General features: G+C 48.1%; 8 protein-coding genes across 8 annotated transcripts; 4 read left to right on the forward strand and 4 right to left on the reverse strand.

Moving 5' to 3' along the window:
* Positions 1–2,445: 2,445 nt before the first annotated feature.
* On the forward strand, positions 2,446–3,862 carry tpcD (trypacidin cluster transcriptional coactivator tpcD; the record flags this gene model as incomplete). Its single annotated transcript, XM_057258432.1, has 3 exons — positions 2,446–2,682; positions 2,734–3,255; positions 3,311–3,862. 3 exons carry the CDS (start codon positions 2,446–2,448, stop codon positions 3,860–3,862), a joined length of 1,311 nt encoding a protein of 436 aa, XP_057105890.1.
* A 245-nt stretch (positions 3,863–4,107) lies between these two features.
* Positions 4,108–4,566, reverse strand: tpcK (decarboxylase tpcK; the record flags this gene model as incomplete). Its single annotated transcript, XM_057258433.1, has 1 exon — positions 4,108–4,566. One exon carries the CDS (start codon positions 4,564–4,566, stop codon positions 4,108–4,110), a length of 459 nt encoding a protein of 152 aa, XP_057105891.1.
* A 428-nt stretch (positions 4,567–4,994) lies between these two features.
* Positions 4,995–5,420, forward strand: tpcL (anthrone oxygenase tpcL; the record flags this gene model as incomplete). Its single annotated transcript, XM_057258434.1, has 1 exon — positions 4,995–5,420. One exon carries the CDS (start codon positions 4,995–4,997, stop codon positions 5,418–5,420), a length of 426 nt encoding a protein of 141 aa, XP_057105892.1.
* A 451-nt stretch (positions 5,421–5,871) lies between these two features.
* tpcB (metallo-beta-lactamase type thioesterase tpcB) lies at positions 5,872–6,889 on the reverse strand (the record flags this gene model as incomplete). Its single annotated transcript, XM_057258435.1, has 2 exons — positions 5,872–6,654; positions 6,728–6,889. The coding sequence occupies 2 exons, from the start codon at positions 6,887–6,889 to the stop codon at positions 5,872–5,874; spliced, it is 945 nt and encodes a 314-aa protein (XP_057105893.1).
* A 423-nt stretch (positions 6,890–7,312) lies between these two features.
* Positions 7,313–12,872, forward strand: tpcC (non-reducing polyketide synthase tpcC; the record flags this gene model as incomplete). Its single annotated transcript, XM_057258436.1, has 4 exons — positions 7,313–7,647; positions 7,705–8,011; positions 8,073–11,546; positions 11,613–12,872. 4 exons carry the CDS (start codon positions 7,313–7,315, stop codon positions 12,870–12,872), a joined length of 5,376 nt encoding a protein of 1,791 aa, XP_057105894.1.
* A 975-nt stretch (positions 12,873–13,847) lies between these two features.
* On the forward strand, positions 13,848–14,357 carry N7479_010746 (uncharacterized protein; the record flags this gene model as incomplete). The annotated part of the gene is made up of 1 exon (XM_057258437.1): positions 13,848–14,357. The coding sequence occupies one exon, from the start codon at positions 13,848–13,850 to the stop codon at positions 14,355–14,357; it is 510 nt and encodes a 169-aa protein (XP_057105895.1).
* A 277-nt stretch (positions 14,358–14,634) lies between these two features.
* N7479_010747 (versicolorin reductase) lies at positions 14,635–15,429 on the reverse strand (the record flags this gene model as incomplete). The annotated part of the gene is made up of 1 exon (XM_057258438.1): positions 14,635–15,429. One exon carries the CDS (start codon positions 15,427–15,429, stop codon positions 14,635–14,637), a length of 795 nt encoding a protein of 264 aa, XP_057105896.1.
* Positions 15,430–18,989: 3,560 nt separating this feature from the next.
* N7479_010748 (Tetrapeptide transporter OPT1/isp4) lies at positions 18,990–21,941 on the reverse strand (the record flags this gene model as incomplete). The annotated part of the gene is made up of 13 exons (XM_057258439.1): positions 18,990–19,183; positions 19,245–19,331; positions 19,383–19,500; positions 19,549–19,730; positions 19,781–19,853; positions 19,901–20,507; positions 20,556–20,731; positions 20,789–21,071; positions 21,122–21,252; positions 21,323–21,481; positions 21,527–21,603; positions 21,655–21,711; positions 21,758–21,941. The coding sequence occupies 13 exons, from the start codon at positions 21,939–21,941 to the stop codon at positions 18,990–18,992; spliced, it is 2,328 nt and encodes a 775-aa protein (XP_057105897.1).
* Positions 21,942–22,127: the final 186 nt, after the last annotated feature.

Consider the following 22,127-nt stretch of genomic DNA (forward strand, 5'->3'; position numbering starts at 1 on the left):
GATGATGGTATACATAATTACCACGTTGTTTAGCATCAATCACTAGAATATCGTGGGATTTCGATTAACAAAATGGATACTACGATGTACATGAAAGGGATATTTCTACATATGTGCCTCGAGAATACCACACAAAAATGGCCGGGTACTATTGAGGCGTGTTGAGGAAGATGGATGAAGAGCTTCAAAGCATAATCGGGCGATGTACCTAGGCAATTCTATCTGGGCTGAGCGCTTCAAAGTTGATACAGGATGAACTCTATATTCCGTAATCTCGGGGTCCTACCTATACAGGTAAATTAAATTACAAGGCTGATGTGGCACTGAGGGGCCGTTCCGCAAGGTTACATATGTAGGCTCCATAGCGGACACCTTGCCTAGGCATGTCTCCCGGAAACCCGGACCCCTCGGGGGCGTCAGTCGTTACCAATCAGTTAGTCAGTAATAGTCAGTACCTCCCACGCGGGAGGGCCTTCGAATATTACTTCTGGGGCCCCACATAAATAGAATTGGCCCCCAAGATGAGATATGGCGATTCGCGCGGTTTAGCACATATCATGCCTCCGTGCGCCTTCCTGGAAAGCTCATACTTCGGCTGGAACGCGTGTCATTTACCTTTTATTGGCTGAAATCGTAGAAAATTGCTGTCAGTGTCTTCCACTTCGTGGCCCTTCACCGTCCCAGAATGGGATAAGCCACCCCAACTAGCGTGTGGTATATTCTATGAGCGATAGTTTGTTTCTGATTTCTTCATTCATCTTCACACTGAAAAAGAAAGGGTGGAAGTTGCATTGTGGCGGGTTCTCCTATTTGTGCACGGAATACATCTACGTAATAGTCGCTATGAAGAATTATTAGCCCCGCGTTCAATGAACCTTTCGGTAGAAGTCCGCACCTGATTGATATTAATCTTTGATTATGATAGTCCAGCCGGCCTATCCTAGTCCCTTTGCCTATCTTCATCAGCGCCACCTTTTCCTCCGGGCTTAGCAAACCCAACTGTCTCATACAAAGTATGATCACTCAAAACCTGAACTGCATCAATTTACAATGACTGCATTGCCAGAATGGCCGCATGTATCAGGCTCCCAGAAGAGTAAGCCTAACATAGAGTACTCGGTACACATTCCATCATCGGGGAATTCACGGTTGTGGCTTTTATCAACATAGCGCTGCCTAGACTTGGCTCTCTCTAGAAGTCCCAAGAAGATGACCATTACCAACCTTTTGAACGATAAGGCCTCTGATGAAGGGCGCCTTGCGTGATCTTCGTAACTTCTGACGATGAGGTGAGCGTCTGATCGCCACATGCCAAAACGCAAAACTCTCTTTGCCAGGAGAACCTTTTTCCTACTGCTCTTGCCAGGCGTGCAGTCAATAGATATTAAATTAACCTCAAAGCGGACTATTCTTCGAGAAATTAGAACAAAATCCAGCGGAATGAAGAACACTATCTTTGCCGTGCTCGTTTTATTCCCCAACATGACGCATACATAGCTCGTGCGCATTAGTTCTCATTGCTGACAGACGTCAACTAGCTGATTGTTTGTGAAGAGAATCAGCCCTTATTTCTGACATACTTCAGTTAGCGCATACTAGTGACGATCTGTGCTAGCGGCAATTTTTCTCATTGAATCATCCTAATGATTGCTATCTACTGTTTCAATTTTCTCCTACTACTAAGAATTGAGTTTTTGACAACCTAAAAACGGTATATTTAATATCATATATGATGAGAATATTTCAATTTATTTTTCATTGGCCCGGAACCTCTGCATATACGCTACAGGTGGATATGGTTATAGGTATAGAATACCCCGGGATCTTCGGGCCCCAGTTTACCTACCGAGGTACCTACCTAGATGCCCAGGTGTATGTCTAAGATTAGTAAGAGTATACTATCCCCCGAGGCCCTCCGGGTTGAGATATTATACGAAAATTGTAACGCGAGCAAAGAGCTGATATGTCAGTGCAATGAAAATTAAATACAGAAAAACTCCTTGCACACTTAATTAGCCTCTATTAAGAGCGCATCTTTCGATATATTATATACTACCTGAGTATAGATATGGATGGCCACCTGGAACCTGGTTATAGTCTCGGGCCGTATATAATGTGGTTTAAAATAGGTAGAATTGGCCAATGGGACAAAACTCACGGATTTTCGGTTTCGTCGCCCATACCATACGGTGTACTTGTAGGGATCTGTGTAGGAGTAGCCCGAATGCGGGGAACCTGGCCTTTTCCTTTATTATTCTATCAATCTGCGAGTAAAGGGACACTGGCCCTTCCATGTAAATAATATATACATTCCTACAGTCGTAACATACCCACAAAGTTCAAACTATAACGAGTCAGTACAATATATAGCAATTGGTTATTACCTGTCTAAGCGAAGAAGCTCTACTTTTTATCCATTTCAAAAATTGAATCTTCCGTGCGGTCATGGATAGCTTGACTGAGCTAGAAACCTACGCAAACGAACTTATCACGGCTGTTAAGGGTCTTGCTGGTTATTCTCTAAGCACGGAGGTCTCCCAGAGCTCAGCCAGCCAACCAAGTAGTGACCCTGGAGCTCAGAAGGAATGCCATCGAGCTAAAGCATGCATACTATCCAACATTGCTAAAATCAAGATGTTGGTTTCTGAGCCTACAGGGTTCCTTGAAAATCTCACGACTCAGGTTTGAATTTCCCACAACCAGCATGGTTCATCTTGAAGCTGATTCTCTCAGATGCAAATTCTAGCTTGTTTGCGATGGCTAGGCGAATTTCAGATCTTGGCCTGTATTCCCCTAGTCGGGAGCGTCTCCATCAAGGATGTAGCGCATTTATCTGGCGTTCCAGAGACATACCTTGATCGAATCGTGCGTTTAACCGCTACATCCGGCTTCCTGCACGTATCGCAACCTAGTCATGTGTCTCACACACCCTTGTCTGCGCCGTTTGTTACCAATCCTTCACTTCTTGATGCGGTAATGTTTCTCGCAGAATCTGCAGCCCCGGCTGCCTTGCAGATGGCAGCCGCAACTCAGCAGTTTGGAGACTCGCATCAACCCAATGAGACCGCCTACAATATGGCCTTGGGGACGACAAAGCCCTTTCACACGGCGCACAAGGAACAACCAAAATTAAGCCGTCAGTGGTCCTCTTATCTCAACTACGCTGAAGGACTACATGCAGTGGGGAGCATTACCGATATTCTCACGCAACTTAATTGGTCTAACATCAGCCATGTGGCTCGATGCGTCGTCGAGGTACATTCAATCCCATCAGTTTCGAGTATATTCAGTCAACTAACTAGGCTTCAAGGTGGGCGCCCAGTCAACCGCGACAGCGAGAGGCCTGGCAGATATGCATCCCAGTCTCCACTTCGTTGTCCAGATTACCGATCCAGCGTCCACAATACCTGTTAATAAACTCATATCTCCATTCGATCGAGAGCTAGGAATCAGTCCCCGAATCAAAGTTACCAATCGGGTCCTAGGTACACGACAGGTTAACACTGATGCAGCTATCTACATTCTTCATCTGCCATCATCGCTCAGTGCAATCCGTGCTGAGCTGCAGGTACATCTTGAAGCTCTACGGGCAAACGGTGGTATCATGCTCATATTAACCGCGCGGCTGCTCCCAGAACCAGGCAGCATGCCCAATCCCGAGGTCGAGGCTGTGGCACGTTCGCGAGGTCTTAGCTTGCTTCAGTTAGCTAATGAGGCGGAGATCGAGATGGTTGAACTGCTAGAATTGATTGGTACGGTTAGAGATAATGTAGGGAAGTTGATTGTGACAAACAAACTTCGCTCACGCAACAGCCTTGTTGTTGCCTTAGTTGTCGAGCACCAAGTTGATGTCAAAGCATAATGTATGAATGGTCAATAGGATCCCATGTTACTAGTACTTTTTACGAACAAGACTTCTTCATCAAAAAATTCTTCAATACTATATGGAACCATGATAAAAATTCACAGTCATGTTCAAAATCCCAGTTCTAAGAATCTTTGAAGCCATCCACGACCTCCCCGTCTCTCACGTACTCTTCAACCCAACCAATTGTCATCCTGAGGGAAATGAGCCAACAGCCCAGAGAAGGTATACGAGAGCATAACTTACATGCTCCTTTTTGTGTCTGCAAATTTCTCGTGATCGCCAACTAGGTGCTCCTTATACCACGGATCCTCTTTCATGCGCTTATAATCTTCGAGGCTTTTGAAGAACACTTGACTGAAACAGTCAAAATCTGCGATATTCGCCATCTGTCTATCATACAGCTGACCCATCATGGCGCGAGTGGCGCTTTGGTTGTGAATCTGGGTTTCCGTATTAGATCCATAGGGACATTGTAGCAGCAAGACGGGGATTAGGAAGCCACTCACTTGGGTCCATCTTTTCACGCCATATTTCACCATGAGTGCTTTGGTCATGGGAGCGGAAACATTTACCATATGGTTGCGGTAGTCTTCCTCGCTCATGCCTGGCTTTCGGTAGCCGCAAATGGTAAGACAGAGACACTTGTCTTTCGTCGAATCCGATGCCTCAGGCACCACAGGTTCATTGAATGTTGACATGTTAAATCAGCTAAGCTACTAATTCTGGGTGATTAAAGCCAAGAAAAAGGGTATTGACAGCCGCACAGTGACTTGAGTGCGATCCTGGGTAATGACTCTAATGCAATTCAGCTTTGCGCCGACAGACACGGAACTCGTATTGTACGACATTAAATTAGGCCGTAAACCCCTAGTTTGTATAAAATTTACCCGGAAGATACCGAGATCAACATCTATAACTCCAAAGTTTGACCAAGTTTTATCAAAAGATATACACCCTAGAATATTTTCCCGAACAACCATGACGAAAAGACAGGCAACTGGGGCATCCACACCCAAGATTAACATACCGGCTGCGGCCGTACTCTCGGGGTCATTTCTATCAGGCAAGCCATCATAGTCCATCTCACATCAGTTTACAATGTCTGACTATTAACAAAGGTGCTATGATGAGCCTCTCGGCATTCGTGATTCCGGTATTCCTCGACACCAACCAAACAGCCGACCATATGGTCCGACAATGGGCTCGCCTTTACCACTATGGGCATATCTATCTACCTGCATTATGCGTCTCCACAACTGGGATGTACCTGTTCGCTGCGCTGGGCAGGCGAGCCTCCAACAACGAGCAGTGGTCTCGGTACGCGCTAGCGGCGATATCAACCATTACCATGGTGCCGTTCACCTGGCTCCTCATGACCCCGACCAATAACACTTTGTTTCGGCTGGACGGGTCGGATTATTTTGTGGAACTAAGCCTTGTGCGAGGCCTTGTGGTGAAGTGGGCATGGCTGCATGTTACACGGTCCCTTTTCCCCCTTGTCGGAGCAATTCTCGGCTTTACGACCCTCTGCCAAGAGTTCCGATCGGGATGATTGGACCATAGGAGTTCGCATTCAATATTTTTTACACCTTTGTATTGTTGTGGGGGAATCGGTGTGGGGTCGGGGGATAGGCCCGATCGGTGGGTGTCAGCTTAGGAGCTCGGGTCATATTTGGGTCTGCCCAAATTGGGTTATAGTATTGTTCAGTACCAACATCATTGTATGCCGCAATAATTAAAGGCCACCTGTATGCTAGATCGAACTACTAATACGTACGTTCTAGGGTCCTGTGGTCAACCTTTTTCTTGGCAACGCGTTTCGCACAGAGACATATTCTGGCACGCAAGTAGATCCCGTAAAAAGTAGTGGAACTAGTTCCCTGTGTATTATTGTCATATTGAGGATCTGAGCTTATCAAAATCTGCTTCATGGTTCCGTAATAAGGAATTTGTAGTTCCACACAATGGGAGGCTAACGTAATGTAACCATCTTCAAGTCTAAATCACACAAGAGCAAACCATCTCTTCACCCCGGATCTGACCTGAAAGCCCACCACATTATCCTCCGCTAGTTTTCGTAGGACCTCGTCCATGAAAGGCTCTAGAGCCATCTGTCTAATAGTAGTGTCCGAATTATCCCCATACACAGCCGTGACAAGCTCCTTAACCGTAAGCCTGCCTTTACCACCCCCACTGTCAACAGGCCTCGCCTGCTGCAACGCCTCCAGTGCCCGTCGTTCCCTCCGTTGCTTTCCCGCTAGTTCACCGGCGATTTTGCCTTTAAGGTCCGCGATGACAACCCCATGGGCCGGGTAGCCTTTGACGCAATTGTGAGATTGCATTGTACGTAGTGTCGTTATCCAGGTATTAAGATGCTCAACTGCGGTGGTGCCATGGCCCAAAATGTTGTCTCCTGTGAACATTGCCTCTTCTTCCTCAAGGATAAAGCACATATGGTCGTGTGAGTGACCTGGAGCGTGCACCGCACGCACAGTGGCCCCTTCAACTTCGAAAACCTGTCCATCCTTGATCGGTTGTTGGGTCTTGCTCGGCGTATGCTTAAAAATAGACTCAGTGAGCTCAGGATACATGCGAACCAAGTCAGGAACACCGCCAGTATGGTCGCCATGCCAATGTGTGAGCAGGACTTGTGACAATGAGATGCTTTCTTTCTCAAGGGTGTCCTCAATCAGGTTTGCCCAGTCTGGAATGCCCTGACCTGTGTCAATAATGAGGCGCTTGGCGCCCGTCCCTAGGATGTATGTGTTTGTACCCTGAAGCGTGAACTATGTAAAACAGAGGTGGTCAGCAGACGATCTGGAATAGTTGGATGAGAAAAGCTTTAACACTCAGGCTCACCTTCCCCGGATTACATCCAAGAATGCGTATCACTCGTGGACTGATTTGCTCTACGTCCAGGAGTTTCGGCAAACGTGTTTGCTGGCTTTCGAGGTACTCCTCAAAGGCACAAATATTGAGTGCCTTATTGATCTGGCGGTAGCCTCCCACACCCGGCGCCATGTTGTGTTATGTTGTATCTGAGATTGGGGTGAAGCTGCTTTGACAATATCAAGTGAAAAGGGTTGATCCGGAATAAGAGATCTATCGGTGGGATTCCTAAATTTGAATCGAGCTTACATCCAGCCCGTGTCTTCGGGGTGAGACGCCATGACCAAAGCACAAACGACCGAAGGCGACGGGGGAATAACACCGTGGACGTGCATCTTACTACCTTCCGTGTCGTCTCGGTCAATCTAACTCGCGCAAGATGGAGAGCTAATAACTAACCGACTATGTGAAGAAGATACGTAGCCAGAGGTTCTATATAGATCACGTTGCCGTATACTGTTGGCCTTTCACACAATATATTTGACCCCAATTTTGAGTCCATGAAAAATGGCGGTTGATATGGAGTGGGCTGAATCACGCACAGAGCAGGCATCAATGCCCTCAACACCTGGGTCTCTAGTTGAGCCTGACAAGGCCAAGGTGGCCTATTTTGGAAATGAGTTTCCGATTGATGACCTGAAAGACCTGTTTCGTCGCCTTTACGGCCATTCTAAAGACAAACGACATGCAGGATTGGCAAGGTTCATCCACGAGGCCACGTCGGTAGTGCGAGAGGAGGTACGCTTGCTGCCAGCCGCTTTACGGACTCTTGTTCCTCCCTTCCAGACGATCTTCGATCTTGCCAATGATGCGGAGCTCCGAAGCGGTCCCCTTGGCGGGTCCATCGACGGCATGCTGCTCTGTGCCCTCCAGCTGGCAACCTTCATCGGGTATAGTAACCTCACCTCCGTATGCAAAGACGCTTTCATCTGACATGCGAACCTCAGGTACTATGAAAATGACGCTAGCGAAGACTTCTATTCTCCCGACGCAGTCACATATCTCACTGGTTTGGGAACCGGCCTGCTGTCAACCGCTGCGGTCTCCCTTTCTCCTACATTGGCGGATCTCCCACTTGCTGGTGCTGAGGTCATCCGCATCGCCTTCAGACTCGGGGTCGTTGTCGATGAGGTTTCGCAGAACCTTCATCCACGCTCGGTCGACGGTAGCCCCGCTTCCAGTTGGGCCTTCGTGGTTGCCGGTGTCGTGGAGGAAGACGTCCAGAAGGAGCTTGATGCGATACACGCGGCCGAGGTTAGTTATGTTATTTCTCCCTTGACCAAGTTGAATTACATTGTTGATATATCTATCTCAGAATATCTCCGAACCAAACAAGGTTTTTATCAGCGCTGTGAGCCGAACTTCCGTAACCATAAGTGGTCCACCCACAAGAATCAAGCATGTCTTCCACGTATCGGACGTTTTACGTGACAGCGATTCAATTTCCTTGCCAGTGTACGGCGGCTTGTGCCACGCAAAACATATCTACGACAAGACTCATGTAAACCGCATCGTTCAGACCAGTGCGCTGGATGCGCTAGACGCCAAGTTCGCACCTCATGTGCCCATCCTCTCGACTAGCAATGGAAGGCAATTCCATGCAAAGAGTGCTCCTGATATTTTCCATGCCATAGTGGAGGAGATCCTCACTCAGGCAATCCGATGGGATAGTGTCGTGGAGGCCATTGCGTACCAGGCTCGAAACTGCGCAGGTTCCGAGTGCCAAGTGCTCATATTTCGCAATTCTCTGCCTGGTCGCGACCTGGTAGATGCTTTGAAAGCAGAGAGGCTGCAACTGAAGACAAGTACAAGAGATCTCATTCCATGGATCGCGAAGCCAAGTTCAATCCCGCAGGGCCCCAGGGGTACCCAGCAGGCTAAGATTGCCATTGTAGGCATGTCCTGCCGGATGCCTGGTGGTGCGACCGACACGGAAAAATTCTGGGAAATCCTCGATCAAGGCCTTGATGTCCATCGAAAGATCCCGGCTGACCGATTTGACGTGGATACACACCACGACCCCACTGGGAAACGTGTGAATACCAGTATCACCCAATATGGCTGCTTTATTGACGAGCCTGGTCTGTTCGACGCTCCATTTTTCAACATGTCTCCCCGCGAAGCACTTCAGACAGACCCAATGCAGAGATTAGCTCTTGTCACGGCCTACGAGGCACTCGAGCGATCTGGGTATGTTGCCAACCGCACGGCTGCCACCGACCTACATCGTATTGGCACGTTTTACGGGCAGGCAAGTGACGATTATCGAGAAGTAAACACGGCCCAGGAGATTGGAACATATTTCATCACAGGTGGTTGCCGGGCGTTTGGTCCCGGGCGCATCAACTACTTCTTCAAGTTTTCTGGCCCCAGCTATAGTATAGATACTGCTTGTTCGTCGAGTCTTGCCACGATTCATGTTGCTTGCAACTCACTGTGGAACGGCGACACTGATACGGTAGTTGCTGGAGGAATGAACGTTTTGACCAACTCAGACGCCTTTGCTGGACTAGGCAGCGGCCATTTCCTAACCAAGACACCCAATGCATGCAAAACATGGGATACGGACGCTGATGGCTACTGCCGTGCTGATGGCGTTGCGTCTGTTGTTCTGAAGCGACTGGAGGATGCAGAGGCCGACAACGATAACATTCTGGGTGTCATCCTTGCGGCAGGAACTAATCACTCCGCTGAAGCCGTCTCTATTACCCACCCTCATGCGGGCCACCAGAGCAATCTTACCAGGCAGATCCTTGCTCAAGCTGCCGTGGATCCTTTAGATGTCAGCTATGTAGAGATGCACGGAACAGGCACACAGGCTGGTGACACCCAAGAAATCCAGTCTGTCACTAATGTCTTTGCGCCCCTTACAAGCACAAAGCGTAGAAGCCCCAAACAGCCCCTGCATATCGGTGCTGTGAAAGCAAACGTGGGCCATGGGGAGGCAGTGGCAGGTTCGACAGCATTACTGAAGGTGTTGCTGATGTTCGAGAAGGGCATCATTCCACCGCATGTCGGCATCAAGAATACCATCAACCCAAGCTTCCCAAAAGACCTCGAAAAGCGCAACCTGCATATTCCATACCAGAAGGTACCATGGCCACATGTGCCTGGGAAGAAGCGCATTGCTGTTGTCAACAACTTCAGCGCTGCTGGCGGCAACACGAGTATCGTCATCGAAGAAGGACCAGTCCGGGCGATTAACAAGACTGTGGATCCGCGCTCAGCACATGCTGTCACTGTGTCGGCAAAGAGCAAGGTATCCCTCAAAGGCAATTTGGAACGCCTGATTGCCTACCTAGATGCACACCCCGATGTTTCGCTTGCAGATTTGTCATACACAACTACAGCTCGACGTTATCACCATAATCACCGCGTCGCTGTTTCCACATCTGATGTTGTTCATTTGAAGAAACAGTTGAACTCATATCTCCAATCTGTTGACACGCATAAGCCAATTCCAGCGACAGGCGCGCCCCCAGTCGTATTCGCGTTCACAGGCCAGGGGGGCTCACATAGGTCTATGAATCTGGAGCTGTTGCGCGACTCTGCCTATTTCCGCTCACAGCTCCTACATCTAGATGTGCTATCACAGAATCAGGGCTTCCCATCGTTCATGCCAGCCTTGGATGGCAGCTATCCACAAGACCACACCCACTCTCCGACGATCACCCAACTTGCTTTGGTTTGCACGGAGATAGCACTTGCAAAATACTGGGATTCCCTTGGCGTTCGACCTGACGCTGTGATCGGTCATAGTCTTGGAGAATACGCCGCATTGCACGTGGCTGGAGTTTTATCGGCTGCTGATGCAATTTTCCTCGTTGGTACGCGAGCCAGCATGCTGGAGGAAAATTGTGAAATTGGCAGCCATAAGATGTTGGCTGTGCGGGCATCACTTGAGGAGGTACGCGAGACGGTTGGTGACAACCCATTCGAGGTCGCATGCATCAACGGGCCCAAAGACACGGTGCTGAGTGGGACTGTGGCCGAGGTGGATACACTTGCCCAGGGTCTGGAGGCAGCTGGATTCAAGTGCTTCCCCCTAGACGTGGCGTATGCGTTCCACTCATCGCAAACAGATCCTATCTTAGACCAGTTTGAGAAGGTGGCGCGTACAGGCGCACTTTTCCAGCCACCAAACATGCCCATAATCTCGCCGCTGCTAGGCAAAGTTGTGTTCGATGAGAAGACTATTGACGCTAACTATATGCGAAGGGCAACTCGGGAGACGGTTGACTTCAGGGCGGCTTTGGATGCAGCACACCTCACGTCCATAGTGGATGAGACGATGGCCTGGATTGAAATCGGCCCGCACCCCGTTTGTCTAGGCTTCGTACGGTCAACTATCCCATCCGTGCGGGCCTCAGTGCCCTCGATGCGCCGTAGCGAGGATAACTGGACGACATTGTCAAACAGCTTGGCCACCCTCCACACGGCTGGCGTAACATTAGGGTGGAATGAGTTCCAGCGTCCCTTCGAGCAAGGTTTGCGCCTGTTGGACTTGCCTACATACGCTTGGAACGATAAGAACCACTGGATCCAATACAATGGGGACTGGGCTCTCACCAAGGGTAATACCTTCTACGACGCTGAGAAGGCCGCAGTCAACGGGAATCCCTTGACTGCACCCCACTCCAATCTGAGAACGTCGCTTGTCCATCGCGTGGTCGATGAGACCTTCTCTGGCACAGCCGGGCAGGTTGTCGTGCAGTCGGACTTGATGCAGGCAGACTTCCTAGCAGCGGCGTGGGGCCACAAGATGAACGGAGCAGGCGTAGTGACATCGGTAAGTCTCAATCTAAACAATCACCCCTAAACTCAAAGAACATCAGCTAACCCAGCCATTACGCAGTCTATTCACGCCGATATTGCCTGGACTCTAGGCAAATACCTGGTCGACAATCTCAAGCCTAAGTCCAAAGATGTCGTCGACATGGACATAACAAACCTTGTTGTGCGCGAGGGAATTGTAGCCCAAAAGAACACCAGTGTGCCTCAGCTGCTCCAAATCACCATCACTACCGAGGACATCAATGCGGGAACTGCCTACCTAGAATGGCACAATATTGCTGGCGACGGTTCGCTCGCCGATGAAGTGCCCATTGTTACGGCTCAGCTGGTCTTCGGAAATGCAGTCAACTGGCTTGCTAGTTGGGTACCAGCCACCCATCTCATTCAAGGCCGCATTGAGGCGCTTGAACGGTTGGCTGATGAGGGAGTGGCAAATCGATTCTCGCACAACATGGCGTACCTGCTATTTGGCAAGAATCTCGTCGACTATGCCGATAAATATCGCGGTATGCAGTCAGTGGTGCTAAATGGCCTCGAGGCCTTCGCGGATGTCACCATCAAAACCGATAAAGGTGGTGTATGGACTGTGCCGCCTTTCTTCGTTGATAGTGTGTGCCACCTGGGCGGGTTTGTCATGAACGTGTCGGATGCCATTGATACAGCAAACAACTTCTGTGTCACGCCCGGCTGGAGCTCATTCCGGATGAGCCGCCCCCTCGTCGCTGGTGGCAAGTACCGGTCCTATGTGAAGATGATCCCCACGACCGAGGATCCATCCGTCTACCTAGGCGATGTCTATGTGCTGCAAGATGGCGAGATCGTCGGTGTCATGCAGGGCATGAAGTTCCGCCGCTACCCCCGTGTGCTTCTCAGTCGCTTTTTCTCGGCTGTCGACGTGAAGAATAATACTTCCGGCACCGCTGTTACTCAGAGTCAAGCTCCAGCTGTCATCAAGAATGTACCAACTGTGACGACTATCCCTGTGGTCACAAAGCCCGCTAAGCAAGATCCAGCGCCACCTGCGCCAGTACCCACTCCCGCACCAGCAGCAAAGCCAGTGGAGACAGCGTCGGTCGCACCAGTCGACTCGGACAGTACCGCTGTCAAAGCCTTAGTGCTTGTGGCCGGCGAGACTGGCCTCGATGTTGCCGACCTTCAGGACGAAGCATTGTTTGCAGATCTGGGCGTCGATAGCCTGATGAGTCTTGTCATTGCGGAGCAGCTACGTGAGCAGCTTGGCGTCACTGTCAGTGGTAGCTTGTTCATGGAGTATCCGACTGTTGGGGATTTGCGCGCTTGGTTGGTTGAATACTATAGCTAGGTTAGTTGACCATTTTCTTCGGTTTGAAGGTTCCTGTTCTTCCTAAATTGACTGCAATATTATCACTGTTTGAGAAATAAATTTCATGGAAAATTCATGATATTCAACTTTTTATTCCAAAAATGACTGTATACGCCCAAGCCTGCCATACACTCACAATTGACTGCGATTTACCTCCGGGTAGTGAAGACGATGGAGTATGACATTGATTATCATATTCAATGTTAAACAAATTAAAAATAGACTAGTACAAAATATTTCTAGAGGTGTTTTTCAGGGGTTGTTGTGTTTTGCTTTTTTTAAATTCGATTCGATTTTCCTTTGCTCTTCACATCCCGTTCATACAGGCATCATCGGGTGGTCAGAGGTCCCATGGGATTTTCCAGCATTCCTTCCCTCGGGGTTATCTGCCAATCCCCTGTGCTCATTCTCCTTCCTCTTTTTACTCTCTTCATCCCCTTCTCTTCACGCCAACCCCACCTAAATCCTATTCAAGGATACCAAGTATGATACATCAGAAGAGACCCTCGATTAACGCCAAGAAGGCCTAATGGACTGGTAAGATCACCCCTAGCAGCTACTATAAATGCTCTACTAATATCCGCAAAAAGTATGAGGAGGGGGAAAGCACCCACAACCTTACGCCGGGTTCCCACACCCTTATGTTGGCACCCGTGAACTGCCTCCTACCGCTTTATCGCTCGGGGCGACTTTGCTCTGCTCCCACACTTTTTGGTTTATATCGAGGGAGATTGGAGCAAGCCGGAGTTGTCAGAGCTTTTTAGCATAGCAGACTGTGGCGATCCTGTCCTACGAATACACAAAGAATTAGAAGTCCTACTAGGAAATGGCCTCACCATATACGGTGACAACTTGACAACCGTTATGATAACAGATCCACTATTTCAGTCAAACCTGTGGTCAAATCCGGAACTCATGGACATCCTGGTCAAAACAAGGATGACAATTTCCATTATGGACGGCTGGAAGACCGAATCAGGCGAAAGTGGGTCTATCCAGCCAGCTCCGAAGGATGGGAGCTGGTGTAAAAAGGCAGTGAAGGCGTTCCAGCGGACGGACAGACACATTGGGCGACTAGCACGCTTCAAGCGGTCACCGTTGAGGAGACGAGCTCCGGCCGCTCGGTCGATTTACACAACGGAAACGCGGAAGCAAATCATAATATGCTCCCAGGCCAACTCAAGACAAGATGACCCAGCTTTATCACAAGTAGCACTTTGTCACAGTTTCACCTGGGCTACACAATTAATAGAATGGGAGGATCTGATTCATAAACCGCTGTGCCCACCCCAGAACGCGATCCCTACTACCCTAACGCCAGGGCCAATCCACAGTTCTTTCCGGAGCATCACCCGGTTTCAGCGGGCCAAGATTGCCTCACACTTTCAATATAAGCTCCGATTAGCATCCATTGAGCCTTCCACCTTCACATGCTGCGAGAAGGGCCTTCCACTGGGAGACTGATAATCCTGGAGTTGTGTCTCTGGAGGCTAACCCTCCCGGAATGTTCAATGACCACTACCGGGTTAAGATATTGTATATTATCTATAGAGAGTCTGAAACATATGACTCTGTGATAAATTCCACATATATCAAACGATATCATTCACAATCCGGAGTAGCATGCTATAATAGGGAGGGAAGAATCAAGCAGTTAGGACACAAAAATCTCCAAGACTAGGGTTATCAATGAAATATTATTTCAAAGCTTGATGATCAACATCAGGTCTATCTATAATATCTATGCTGCTCCACCATCCAGAGTGAGGATCTTCCCGTTGACCCATTCAGCCTCCTTGCTAACAAGGAAGCCAACCACGCGAGCAATATCCTCAGGGAACCCGTTGCGATGCAGGGGAGATGCATGTGCAGCCATCGCCTGACGCTCCTCCGCGGTGTACTTGTCGCCATTGGGGATGTAGTGCTCGGAGACCTCGTGGAACATATCTGTAACAGTGCCGCCAGGCGCGACAGCATTGACGGTGATCTTCTTATCACCACAATCCTTGGAGAAGACACGGACGAAGGAGTCAATGGCGCCCTTGGAGCCAGAATATAGCGAGTGCGCAGGAACGCTGAAGTCGTGAGCGGTGTTAGACGACATGAGGATGATCCGGCCCCCCTCGCGCAGGTTGCGATACGCTTCACGAGCCACGAAGAACTGCCCGCGTGTATTAAGGCTGAAGACACGGTCGAATTCCTCCTCGGTCACATCCTTCAGGTGGCCAAAACTGACGACGCCGGAGTTGCTGCAGACGATGTCGAGGCCTCCGAAATGCGCGATGGCATCCTCGAACAACTTAATCGTCTGTGGTACTTGACGGATGTCGGCCTTGAAGGCAATAGCATCAGAACCCAGGGCCTTTATCTCATTGACGACTTTCTCGGCATGCTCGGCCGCGTTCGCGTAGTTAATGACTACGCTCGCACCCAGGCGGCCTAGTTGGATGGCGATGGCTGCCCCAATGCCGCGTCCAGACCCTGTAACGAGGGCAACTTTGCCATCGAGGCGGCCGGGAATATAAGATTCTGTCATTGTGAGTGAGGAAGGCAAGGTGAAGTGTCACAGAGAATAGTGTGTCAACCGCTAACAGTGATGGTGTGAGAGTAATGGCGGGACCAATACCTTTCTAAAGACTCTTTTCAATGGCCAGTGTTAAGCTCGGAACGGGCCAATTGTTATGCTGCACCAGTGTCGGTATACAGCCATGCCATCACCCCATCACCCCTACACTAGGGCCGCAATTGGTGCCAACATGCGTGTAAACTGCTCGGGGATATGTATTTACCCCGAAACGTGTTCAGCTCCGCAAGTGGAAAATTTCTGGCTACAAGCATGTAAGCAGTCGTCGGATAGTACATATCTACCCCGAAAATCGTTCGGGCTTCACAACGGGGGAATGGTTGGCTACATGCATGTAAGCGGTACTTGCATTTTTTTGGTCCGAGAGAGCGTTAATACCTGAAGGATAAGGCCAGAATTAGTGGGGCTGTTCAATTATGTAATATTCGCCAAGAGCTTAGAACCCTTTTTATAGGCAAGATCTACAAGTAGACCTCCGCAAAGCCCACAAAGCCCAAAGCCCAACCCGCCCCAACCCACTAATGGGCTGGGTTTTGGGCCCGGTCCTTAGGCCCACCGATGGGCTTTGGGGCCCGGGGTGAAAGCCTACTGGGCTTTGAATGGGGGCCCATTAGGGCCAAAAAGCACCAAACAATACAAATAGTATTCCGAAAAACGTGACTTTTTAATTACTATATGTATAGCCCCCGTTCCTGGCCTTTATCTAGGGGTAATATTTTATTATTATAATTGATATACAGTAAATTAATAGTGAAATATATTAATCACGTTTCAAAACGTGAGAAAACGCGCGGTTTATAAATTTTATAAATCATGGAGTTACACTAAGAAAGTGATAACGTATTTCACCACCGAGTGGCCACAACCACCGAGTGGCCACCCTACCCAAAACGCGTTAATTAATTTAATCCCTTCTTCTTCAACCACCCACTATGCCACCAATTCGCTCTCAAAGCTCGAAAAATTCAATTGAGCAAGAGGGTAGGCTTTTATTAGCTATCCAGGCTTTTAAAAATGGAGATATCAGTAATATTACTCTCGCTGCTCGCACTTTCAATGTGCCGCGTTCAACTCTCCGCCGCCGCCTTAGCGGCGTCCAAGACCGCGCGACTTCTCGCGCTAATTCGCATAAATTGACAGAACTTGAAGAGGAATCTCTTGAAAAATGGATTATCTCTATGGATTCTCGTGGAGCAGCCCCCCGGCCCTCTTCCGTACGAGAAATGGCGGATCTTCTTCTTCAATAACGTGGAACTACCCCGGTTCTTTCGGTCGGCGAAAATTGGGTTACGAAATTCGTGAAACGACATCCTCTCCTCTCCTCCCGATTCTCGAAACGGTATAATTACAAGCGTGCGAAATGCGAAGACCCTAAAATCATTGGGGAGTGGTTTAATCTGGTTCAAAAGACGATCCTTCAATTTGGAATCGACCCCGATGACGTTTATAACTTTAACGAGACCGGTTTCGCGTTAGGATTAACCGCGACCGCGAAGGTTATTACGAGAAGTGATATAACCGGTCGGCGTAAGACTTTATAACCTGGAACTCGCGAGTGGGTGACAGTAATTGAATATACGGGTGCTTCTGGCTAGGTGCTTCCTCCGTGTGTGATTTTTAAAGGCAAAGTCTTCCTCGAATCTTGGTTTAAAAGCGTCCCGAATGACTGGCGCTTTGAAGTAAGCCCTAACGGTTGGACTTCGGATGAAATTGGACTTCGTTGGCTCGAAAAGCTCTTTATTCCTTCGACTTCTTCGCGTACGAAGGGGAGGTATCGGCTTCTAGTACTCGACGGTCACGGAAGCCATTTAACACCGAAGTTCGACGAAATCTGCGAACAAAATGGTATTATACCAATTTGTATACCTCCGTATTCCTCTCACCTTTTACAACCTCTCGATATCGGCTGTTTTACGGTACTAAAACGTGCGTACGGTCGGTTTGTTGAATTCAAAATGCGGAGTGGGATAAATCATGTCGATAAACTTGACTTCCTCGAAGTATACCCACTTATACGAATTGAAGCTTTTAAATCAGAGACTATTAAAAATAGCTTCGGAGCAGCTGGTTTAATACCTTTTGCACCCGATCGAGTGATTTTAAAGCTTGATATTCGTCTTCGAACCCCGACCCCCCTCCGAGCCGGGGTAGTGATTGGGACCCAAAAACCCCTTCGAACTACGTCCAATTACAAAAACAAGCTTCGTCAATTAAAGCATTGCTTCGTATAAGATCAAGGAGCCCTCCAAGTCCTCTCAATTCCGCTATAAACCAGGTTTTAAAGGCGTGCCAGATCACTATGCAATCCGCCGCACTTCTTGAGAAAGAAGTAAGCGATTTACGCGCCGCCAACGAGAAGCAGAAGCAAAAGCGCACTCGATCCCGAAGGCAGATACCCGCCGAAGAAGGCCTCTCAGTTCAAGAAGTATCTGCATTAATTATGCAGCAACTGGAAGCAACTGAAGCACCTTCCCCCGCCGCCGGCATACCTAGAGAATCGGGTTTACAACCACGTACAAAGCCCCCCCGGGGATGTGGAATATGCAGATTGCCAGGGCATAGAAGAGAAACATGTCCAGATAGACCAATTAGTTAGTTGAATTAATTTAATGGAGTTTTGGTTGAGAAAAATGCATTTAAATTTAATATGTAGGGTTGGGGTGGCCACTCGGTGGTTGTGGCCACTCGGTGGTGAAATACGTTAGGGCTCCCGCATAGATCTAAAATATATATCCGATATCAAAGTATATATTGATTTTTTTTCGACCTCCACCGGGTTGATTTTATTTAAAACTAGTGTATATAGTTATATAGTAATTGCAATTATATATTCCAAATTTAAAGTCTATACAATTAGTAGAAGGGTCAGAATACAGCGATTACAAGATCCTAGTTGAACCCCTTGATGGGCTATAATGGGGGCCTTATGGGCCCCCACGAATGGGGTGTGGGTTGGGTTGGGCTTTGCGGAGGTCTATTATAATAGACTACAGGTATCCATATATTCAGGCATAAACTCGCGACATGTATGCTCCTTCCTCTTTCGGAAACATATGTTCCTATGAACTTCACATCAACACTTTCCTTTCAACTCGCAGTCCTCTCAGTGGCTGAGTTAAAATTTCTGTAGATTCAAAAATCTGGTAAACCCAGCCGCTGGCGTTTGATATACTCAACCCACAAATTAAGAAAACAAAACTCGAGGAACAATGCTCCCGGCCCCCGAAGATGGGGTGGTCGTGGACTGGATAGGAACTGGCTAGGATTATCCATTTTTTGTATTTTTGGGTTACCTTCCTGATATTACTTTCTCTTGTTCCCTTTACTCACTGGTCCTTTTCACCTAGATATTCTCAACTAACACTAACAGACCAATAGTATCCGCAGATATATATTGTGAAATACCGACTTTGAACTTCCTAACAGTGACAAATTTAACTGCTTCCACTTTCCTACTCCGTAATCGCCTACTCTACATTAGGATTACCATACATTTCCGAGAGGGTTCCTTCTCAAAACTCTCCAGGCCCCTTTCCAAAAAAGCTTCCTTTAGCAACAGTCAACCACGGCACAGAATTTGCATCTGCCGTATTAGATCCCACTGTGTTTCCCCACCACTTGAAAGTCACAGCATGGTAGCCCAGTGCGAAGAAAATTATGATAGTCGCGATCGCGGTGCCGGTATCCATGGCAGCTTGGAGCAAATCTGCGCAGGTCATGGATTAGTGACTTGTTTTCAAGAAGGGACTGGGACAATATGATCTCACAGTTGTAGCGCTTCCACCAGTCAAATGCACGCTTGCGAATCATGTAGTTGAAGAGGAAACCAACGATGAACCAGAGGGAATATTGAGCTGTTTGGTCAGATTGAAATAATTCCGTCACGAAATTTCCAAGAGACGTACTGGTGTTTGCAGGAGGAATATTGCCTGCAGCATTGAAGAAAATTGGAACGTTGATATAACGAACCCAGCTGTTGGGGTAGCGGCGGTAAATGAGGTACACAAGTCCAGTGACAACGGGCTGCGGAGTCAGTAAAGGAAACTCAAGTCAACGTGTTGGAGAACTCACCCCAATGAGAAAGAAGTAGACAAGGCCATTGTATACCTGTCCAGACTGGAACATTCGCTGTGGACCAATGGTACCCCAAATCAAAGAAGCGTTGTACATCACCTTGGCACCGTTGCATGTGAAGCGTTGTTTGTTAGTTGGTTCACAGAGGTCAGAAATGTGTCCCATCATCCATCGTAAGACTGTTCTTGTTAGCCTATAGCCATGATATGGGTTGGTCAAAAAGTCATACCTCCGGTCTGAGTTGCTGTCGCCAGGATACTAGCATAGATCTGACCAAAGAACAGCACACGTGGGGGGATTTTCTGTTCAATTAGTGAAGTTCGCCTTGCAGAGACCGAATGGAACATACCATGTACTGCCCGAGTTTCAAATCTTGGGCGAAATCCATGCCATGTTTGACTGCGTTATATCCGTAGCACTTCACCATCAGATTAGCGATAGGCTTTCCTGGCCAGGCGTATCCTGCGATCATCTCCGTAATGATATTGAGGAACACGCGCTGATTTGTGGTTCCTTGCAGAATGCCCTCAGGGACAATTAGAAGCACTGCTAATCCGAAGCAAACCACAATAAAGCCCCAAACAGGCAGCTCTGTGTTCCAGTACGTGGTCGTCAAGATACCAAGTCCCAAAACCACCACCGTGAGAACTCCATACCACCATTCTGGAACCTCGTTATATTGGCGCATCAGTCTGCGGTGAACATCTTCACCTCCATGCTGTGCATTCTTAAATCTGGCCCAAATTTCAGTGCCATTGTAAAGGTAGGTGTGCACCACGATTGCGGTAACCGCAGCAAAAGACAGTCCATAGGTGAGAGAATAGGACATTGAGATATACATGGGAGAGTACTCCTTGTACTTGCTTTCACTGAAGTTTAAAGCTGTGTCGAGTACACGAGACACGTTGTATGAATGTCCCGTGTTGTCAAAGGTACTTGATGAGAGGAGAGGAAGGCTAGATTATCAGTATAATAAAATCCTCTCTTTCAGACTGGAGACTTACTATGCGCTATACCACACATTAGAGTAGTACAAAATTGGCGACAAGAAAAGGTAAAAGAAAACGACAACAGCAAAGGCATTGCATGTGATGTAGAAGGGGGTCATAAGGGGGAAGCCGGCGTAGTTGATTTGCGTCCAGTCGATACTAATAGGTATAAGACCTAATCCGGAATTCATCTAAACAGGTTGAGTCAGTCTCCGTTACAAATTGACACAGTATTTCCAGGAACTTACTCCAAATATCGTGTTGACCTTCTGATTTTGAGGCGCAATCCATGTCACAAAAGCAAATGTACTCAGACTTGTCCAGATGTAGTCTGGGAACCAAAACAAAACGAACGCAAATGCTGTTATGTAGCCAAAGAAGCGATAGCGGCTAATAGTCCAACCATTGACCGGCGTACGGCTTTCAGGCTCATGTAGTGCGCGGAAAAGAACAGTGGATGATAGTGAAGTAGGCCAGACTAAGGCAGCAGGGTATACGATCCAACGGCGGGCAAGGCCTGTCAGACCAAATCTAGGAGAGATCAGTGATTGAATCATTTGGAAGAATCAGAGCCCACTTACCCAATCATTTGGGTTGTCAGGAGGTAAAGGAATGAGAAGCCGGCTCCGAGGTCACGGTTCCAATATACAGGACTGACGATTGCTACCAAGGCACCTTGCGCGTAAGCAGTAGTAGCACTGATATTAACGCACTGTTTTGCTTCGTTAGGTGTAATTTATAAAGATGAAATTTTCCTGATAGTGAAACTTCGCTCTACTCACAATAACAATGAAGGCGTGCTCCTTGATGGTAAATTTTCCTGGGTTGACATCAAATGAAAGTTTTCCTAGAGGAACCCTCCATTTCGGGAGCTTCTCCCATGCTCTACCAATTGGAAAAACGAGGATTTGAGCAACAACATAACCTATTGTGAGTGAGGGCTAAAATATGTCAGTAAACGTCAACTAGAGCAATTTGAAACATACATAGCGTAAGCCGAAAAATTGATTGACTCCGGAGAATAGTATAACAAATATCGTCATTAAAATCCAAGCCCGCACAGCTGCGAGGGAGGGTTAATTTGGCTATTCAACCGAGGAGATCAATAACTTACTATTGCAAGCGATCGTGGGATCATCTTTGTTGGATACACAAGCCGCAACCTCCGGAACTAAGAAGTATTAACATCGGCTGTTCGAATGTGTAGGTCAACTTACAAGGCGATTGGTCTCCCTCTACACTCCATTTGAACGCTTCGACTGGTGTAAGTTCTGTAAGCTCTGCTCTGTCGGATTTGTACAGCCATTCTCCCGGATCTTGACTATTATGTTCGGATTCGAGATCTGCCGCCGGCGCCTCAGATATATTTGTATCTTTAGCAGGATCTTTAGGACTGGTCATAGCTGAAATATCTTTAAGCTGGGGCGGGAAGAAATTTTATGGTATGTGAGATGGAAGAACACTGCCAGCTGAGCTTTTAAGATCAGTTCGCAGCTGGTCCTTTTGTCCTTGTGTGGCTTAAGCCCAGAGGATGCAAAGGTCACGATAGATCCACACAGAATGGCAAAAAGTTGCCTCTGACATGGA

Source organism: Penicillium vulpinum, assembly GCF_028829585.1.
Source record: "Penicillium vulpinum strain IBT 29486 chromosome Unknown utg000004l_segment0_segment0, whole genome shotgun sequence".
In the NCBI taxonomy this organism is placed as follows: Eukaryota; Fungi; Ascomycota; class Eurotiomycetes; order Eurotiales; family Aspergillaceae; genus Penicillium; species Penicillium vulpinum.